We start from the raw sequence: 7,422 nt of genomic DNA, 5'->3' as shown, positions 1-7,422 counted from the left end.
TACGTAGACTGTGCCTTTGAGATTTAATGCATTGAATGCTTGAGGAGAATGACAGGAAGACATTTTGTGACATTTGAAGCTGTTTCGATTTCAGCTGCCTGTTATCTGACACTCCAAAATAAAATCACTAAAAATTTTCAGCCTGCTTACTTCGAAGTTCACATAAGACCTGTGATTATCCTGATGCCCCTCAAATATGAAAAATCATTTTAGAGACGTTATGGCTTGCAAGGCAATGAAAAATATAAATTCAAGACCTTGGGTATTATCAACTAAAAATAGCATCCATGCTTCTTTGCAAGCTCCGTTATATAAATCTCTATTATAAGTCTAGAGAAAGTTTAGATTTTAATTCCAATCCACAAAATCTCAAGTATTCACTCATTCAACAATTTTTTACTGAGGACCTACTATATGCCAGGCATTGCTACTGCTTAACAGAACAGTTACTTCTCAAGTGTCAGGAGCCTTCCAGTATGACATACCCCTTTTTAAGTGAAATGATAAACATTTTTTCATCTTTAAACAAGAGGAAAAAATAGATATGTCCTTAGTATCTTGCAGTGTGCAGTCTACTGGAGAAGAGAAAACCCAAATAAACACAAATAACAAAAAAAAAATTGTATCATTACAACTGTGCAGAATGCATGAAGAATAGCCTTCTAGGAAAGGAAAGGGAATAATAGCCCACCTCACTGCCACTGGAAGACTTGGAAAGCTCCCTGGAGGAAGTGTCATCTCCCAGAGGAGGAGCAGGGCAAAGCCAAATGAATTTTGTGGGAAGAGTACCCTTACCCCTACCACAACGGTCACACACTGAAATGCTAAGGATTGCAGGAAAGTGGGACCAGAAAATAATATTTAACATATGAAAGTTGAATATTAGTATTATTATTACCCTTCGATACACACACACACCAACTTACAAAGGGGCCAACTGAGGCTGGGAGAACTGCCGATTCATCCACTTCCCAGCAGTAAATGGCAAATCTGGGGATCAACTTCAGGTTGGCTCAGAGGCCAGATCTTTCCACTGCCCCATCACATGCATCTCTTCTGGGCTCCACGACACTAAGGAAACCCAGAAGCCTTTGTGCCACTCCTAGCTCCCATTTCAGTTCATGTGACACTGTGCTGTTCTAAGGAGAAACTATTTCAGAGCCATGTGATCTTGCTTTAAGATTTCCAAATTCAGGGAGAAGAAACGTCAGATACTGTCATTTAAACTAAGCTCAGCCCCACCCTCTCCAGCACTCCGGCACCCCACTCACCCCACCCTCAATAACAAGTTTCTTTTCTGGAAAGAACACATCACCGTCCATTCTTCAGAGTCCTGGAGATTCTTCCAGAAAGAGACCCTGGTGCTCTGTGACATGCAATCTCTCCTTCACCTGGCTTCCTGGTCCTGATGGGGTCCCTCATTTCCTGGGAATGCAATATCAAGCTCAGGTAGCTGAGTGTAAGTCCCAGGCAGGAAACCATTTTTCTTTTAGAGCAAACATAGATATGGATAGACATAGCCACACATGTCTTTGTGGTCATTTCATTCCCACTTGACAGGCGACGAAAATGGCTGGAGTGGAGTGATGTGACCTTGCAACTCTAATAGCCATTTACATGATATTTCCAAACAGGCACTGAAACTCAGAGGTGTTTCTGGTCCTCAATGTTCCCTCTGCTTTAGACATTGACCTGTAATGATTCCAGAACCAACAGACCTGTATCCAAACCCTTCACACATTGGCTATGTGACCTCGGGCAACTTACCTGATGTATCTGAGTCTTACTTTACTAATACCATGTGTTCTAAAAATATTAACTTACATTCCTATATCCTGTTTGACTGATATTCTGCTGGCTTTCATAAACAGGACAGAAGCCATTATAAAATATTAAATATTATTTAGTTTTCATAAATAGGCACTGCCTTGAGCTCTCCAAGGAAACCCTTTTCCACTATCCCCAGCAGTAAAAGTGTTAGTAACTGGCACATCCACCACCTCTAGGTTCCCACAGCTGCTATTCTTTATGACTGGTTGATGCACAAGACAGTCAATGTGCCCAATATATCTGTACTTGCCCCCCACCATAGATTCTCCAAGTAATCCCCAAGGGCTAGCCCTACTGTCTCCAGGCACTCCTCCAGGCCCTGGGAATCCCTGGCCATCCTGATACCCACATATAAGAGCAGCCAATTCACTATGCTCCCATATGCCAGGATCTGTTCCACCTGCCAGAGTGTGTTCTGATCCGGCAGAAGTTGGGTGGGGGATGCCTTTGGTGGCATTCCTTATACCCACGTGGGCAAGCCCTCCATGCTCATCTGGACCACAGAGGCTGTGACTGCCCACCTTGGTCCGGCACTCCCTAGAATCATCTCTGTGTGGCCACTTGTGGAAAATGAAGCCACCGTGAGCCAGGCTCTGAGAGAACCAGAGAAAGATGGGGATGGCAGATGGTCAGGCCAGACGACAGTAAGAGCCACTAAAGAAGAGGAGAGTTCTTTTTGTAGTAATTTATTTTAATTTTTATAATTACTATGATTTTCCTCATTTCACAGATAAGGAAACTGAGGAATGAAGAGGCCATTTAAAACGTCAGTGACAGCAGGTGTGTACTTAACCATCACACTCACCACCTCTCATTTGACCGGAAGTATAGTTTCAACTTAATTAAAAATGACATTCCAGGGACTTCCCTGGTGGTCCAGTGAAGAATCTGCCTTACAATGCAGGGGATGAGGGTTCGATCCCTGGTCAGGGAACTGAGATCCCACATGCCACGGCGGCAGCTAAGCCCGCGAGCCACAACTACAGAGCCCATACACTCTGGAACTCGTGCACCATAACTACAGAGCCCATGCGACCTGGAGCCTGCACACCACAACTGGAGAAGAGAAAACCCGCATGCCACAACTAGAAAGAAGCCCACGCGCCACAACGAAGAGCCCACATGCCACAATGAAGGATCCCACGTGCCTCAACTAAGACCCTGTGTGCCACAACTAAGACCTGACACTGCCAAAAATAAATAAAGTCTAAAAAAAAAATGACATTCCAGTAAATTATTTTCATGGCTTAGTTGATGGGACAGAATTTGACCATATAAAAATCTTTGGCAACATTGTAAAATCTAGGAAAAATTTTAACATAATTGCTTAGTTCAACAGAAGCTGAAAAAGTTCTTAGCACCATGAAAAACATTACTGATTTTTAAGAAAGTCTCCATTTTTTTTTAAACATCTTTATGGGAGTATAATTGCTTTACAATGGTTTCTGCTTTATAACAAAGTGAATCAGTTATACATATGTTCCCATATCTCTTCCCTCTTGCGTCTCCCTCCCTCCCACCCTCCCTATCCCACCCCTCTAGGTGGTCACAAACCACCGAGCTGATCTCCCTGTGCCATGCAGCTGCTTCCCACTAGCTATCTATTTTACGTTTGGTAGTGTATATATGTCCATGCCACTCTCTCACTTCGTCACAGCTTACCCTTCCCCCTCCCTATATCCTCAAGTCCATTCTCTAGTAGGTCTGTGTCTTTATTCCCGTCTTACCCCTAGGTTCTTCATGACTTTTTTTTTTCCTTAGATTCTATATATATGTGTTAGCATACGGTATTTGCTTTTCTCTTTCTGACTTACTTCACTCTGTATGACAGACTCTAGGTCCATCCACCTCACTACAAATAACTCAATTTCGGTTGCGGGGAGGGGAGGGGAGGGGAGGGGAGGGAGTCGCGGCGGGAGGAGGAGGACAGCGCCATTCCGGCAGCTCCCTCTGTCCCTTCTCCCTTCCCCGCAGTGGCCCGCGAGCCGCCAGCGAAGGAGCGCGCGCGTGACGCGTCCTCCCGCACCGAGCGTCCGCCGCCCGCTCATGGCCCGGGCCGCGCAGAGTCGTGGGGCCGCCGCCGTGGCTCTCGCTGTCTGCGCCTCGCCGCCATCGCCTTCGCGCCTGGCTGGCGGGGACGCTGTCCTCCCCGGTCGTCCGCGCCGCTCCCTGGAGCTCGGCGGAGGGTGGCAGTCAGTGCCGGCGGAGGCTCGAGGAGCCCGACGCCGCCGCCTGTGTCGCCGCCGGCGCTGTGGGGGCCATGACCGTGGAGCAGTGCTGCAGCAGAGCGCGGCGCAGAAGCACCAGCAGACGTTTTTGAACCAGCTGAGAGAAATTACTGGGATTAATGCTGCCCAGATATTACAGCAAGCCTTGAAGGATAGTAACGGAAACTTGGAACTAGTAGTGGCTTTCCTTACTGCGAAGAATGCCAAGACCCCTCAGCAGGAGGAGACAACTTACTACCAAACAGCGCTACCTGGCAATGATAGATACATCAGTGTGGGAAGCCAAGCAGATACTTATGTGATTGATCTCACTGGAGATGATAAAGATGATCTTAAGAGAGCAATTACCTTGAGTTTGGCAGAATCAAACAGGGCATTCAGGGAGACTGGAATAACTGATGAGGAGCAAGCCATTAGCAGAGTTCTTGAACCCAGCATAGCAGAAAATAAAGCATGTTTGAAGAGGACACCTACTGAAGTTTGGAGAGATTCTCGAAACCCTTATGATAGAAAAAGGCAGGACAAAGCTCCTGTTGGACTAAAGAATGTTGGCAATACTTGCTGGTTTAGTGCTGTTATTCAGTCATTATTCAATCTTTTGGAACTTAGAAGACTAGTTCTGAATTACAAGCCTCCATCAAATGTTCAAGATTTACCCCGAAACCAAAAGGAGCATCGGAATTTGCCTTTTATGCGTGAGCTTCGGTATCTAGTTGCACTGCTTGTTGGTACTAAAAGGAAATACGTTGACCCATCAAGAGCAGTTGAGATTCTTAAGGATGCTTTCAAATCAAATGCCTCCCAGCAGCAAGACGTGAGTGAGTTTACACACAAATTATTAGATTGGTTAGAAGATACCTTCCAAATGAAAGCTGAAGAGGAGACGGATGAAGGGAAGCCAAAGAACCCCATGGTAGAGTTGTTCTATGGAAGATTCCTAGCCGTGGGAGTGCTTGAAGGTAAAAAATTTGAAAATACTGAAATGTTTGGTCAGTACCCACTTCAGGTCAATGGATTCAAAGACCTACATGAGTGCCTAGAAGCTGCCATGATTGAAGGAGAAACTGTCTTTACATTCAGAAAATTCAGGAAAGTCTGGCCAAGAGCATTGGTTTACTGAACTACCACCTGTGTTAATGTTTGAATTGTCAAGATTTGAATTTAATCAGGCATTGGGAAGACCAGAAAAAATTCACAACAAATTGGAATTTCCTCAAGTTTTATATCTGGACAGATAACATGCATAGAAACAGAGAAATAACAAGAATTAAGAGGGAAGAGATCAAGAGACTAAAAGATTACCTCACAGTATTACAACAGAGACTTGAAAGGTATTTAAGTTATGGTTCGGGTCCCAAACGATTCCCCTTGGTGGATGTATGCGTTGGAATTTGCCTCAAGTAAACCTGTTTACACTTCTCCTGTTGATGATATTGATGCTAGTTCCCCATCTAGTGGTTCTGTACCATCACAGACATTACCAAGCACAACAGACCAGCGGGGAGCTCCTTCTTTAGAACTGCCAAGCACATCACCTGCATCAATAGCTGCCCTTTCATCGAGATCAGTAATACGCAAATCATTCACTCAGACTCGGATACCTCCAGATTTGCCCATGCATCCAGCACCAAGGCACATAACAGAAGAGGAACTCTCTGTGCTAGAAAGCTGTTTACATCGCTGGAGGACAGAAATAGAAAATGACACCAGAGATTTGCAGGAAAGCATATCTAGAATCCATCACACAATTGAACTAATGTACTCTGACAAATCTATGATACGAGTTCCTCATCGCTTACATGCTGTTTTAGTTCATGAAGGCCAAGCTAATGCCGGGCGCTACTGGGCATACATTTTTGATCATCGTGAAAACAGGTGGATGAAGTACAATGATATTGCTGTAACAAAATCATCATGGGAAGAGCTAGTGAGGGACTCTTTTGGTGGTTATAGAAATGCCAGTGCATACTGCTTAATGTACATAAATGATAAGCCACAATTCTTAATACAAGAGGAGTTTAATAAAGAAACTGGGCAGGCCCTTGTTGGAATAGAAACACTACCACCAGACTTAAGAGATTTTGTTGAGGAAGACAACCAGCGATTTGAGAAAGAACTGGAAGAATGGGATGCACAGCTTGCCCAGAAATCTTTGCAGGAAAAACTTTCAGCATCTCAGAAATTGAGAGAGTCAGAGTCTTCTGTGACAACAGCACAAGCAGGAGAACCAGAATATCTAGAGCAGCCATCAAGAAGTGATTTCTCAAAGCACTTGAAAGAAGAAACTATTCGAATAATTACCAAGGCATCACATGAGCATGAAGATAAAAGTCCTGAAACAGTTTTACAGTCGGCAATTAAGTTGGAATATTCAAGATTGGTTAAATTGGCCCAAGAAGACACCCCACCAGAAACAGACTATCGTTTACATCATGTAGTAGTGTACTTTATCCAGAATCAGGCTCCAAAGAAAATCACTGAGAAAACATTGCTAGAACAATTTGGAGATAGACATTTGAGTTTTGATGAAAGCTATCACAACATAATGAAAGTTGCTCAAGCCAAAATTGACATGATAAAACCTGAAGAAGTAAACTTGGAGGAGTATGAGGAATGGCATCAGGATTATAGAAAATTCAGGGAAACAACCATATATCTCATAATTGGGCTAGAAAATTTTCAAAGAGAAAGTTATATCCGTTCTCCCTTTATCTGTCCTTCCTTCCCTTCCTTTTTTATTATTTTATTTATTTTGCAGGAGATGGGGCTAGCCCTCAGCATCCCTCCGTGGGAGAATCAACACTCCCCTACTTCATGTGGTCCTGGCAGAATGCATCAGGACACATTCTATAACATTAATTAAGAAAGAAAAAGAGGGGGGAAAAAAAAACCCTAACAACCAGCCTCACATAATAAGACATTAAGAACTGTGAGATAATAATCTCACCAAATAAGAAGCCAAAAGGGAAAACAATTCAATAACATTAACGTCCTCTGTTCTTCAATGAGCTAAGGAACCTTTCCCTAAAGCAATCTCATCCCCAGCAGACTTCCATTCTGCCTCTTGGCCAGAACTGAGCCACACACATCCTTCTAAGCCGTGTACTTCCATAGGGGAAGGAATTGTCTCAGTGATGTAGATTCGTCATGACACTCCTGAGATTCCAGAGCACCCTAGTGAAACTTCATCAGCCCAAAGGCAGAAAAGATACCACTTGGGCTTAAGTTCTACATTCACTAGAAAAATTCATAAAGGTAGACCACAGGAAATACTCTCAAATAAAGCAATCGTTCATCTCTCAACCCTGATAAATGTACACTAGCCATGCAAACAGGAAGCTGGGAACAAACTGGGAACTAGATT

At 43.9% G+C, this 7,422-nt stretch overlaps 1 protein-coding gene across 1 annotated transcript; it reads left to right on the top strand.

The window, feature by feature from the left end:
- The first annotated feature begins 3,876 nt into the window (after window positions 1-3,876).
- On the top strand, window positions 3,877-6,921 carry LOC101289185 (ubiquitin carboxyl-terminal hydrolase 25-like). Its single transcript, XM_049707866.1, is given in 4 exon segments — window positions 3,877-5,123; window positions 5,125-5,293; window positions 5,295-5,434; window positions 5,436-6,921. Coding segments are annotated over 4 exon segments (3,042 nt in total).
- Window positions 6,922-7,422: the final 501 nt, after the last annotated feature.

Source organism: Orcinus orca, chromosome 3 (assembly GCF_937001465.1).
Source record: "Orcinus orca chromosome 3, mOrcOrc1.1, whole genome shotgun sequence".
NCBI classification, from domain to species: domain Eukaryota; kingdom Metazoa; phylum Chordata; class Mammalia; order Artiodactyla; family Delphinidae; genus Orcinus; species Orcinus orca.
The sequence above is the reverse complement of the archived record's forward strand: the minus strand, read 5'-3'. Positions and strand labels throughout refer to the sequence as shown.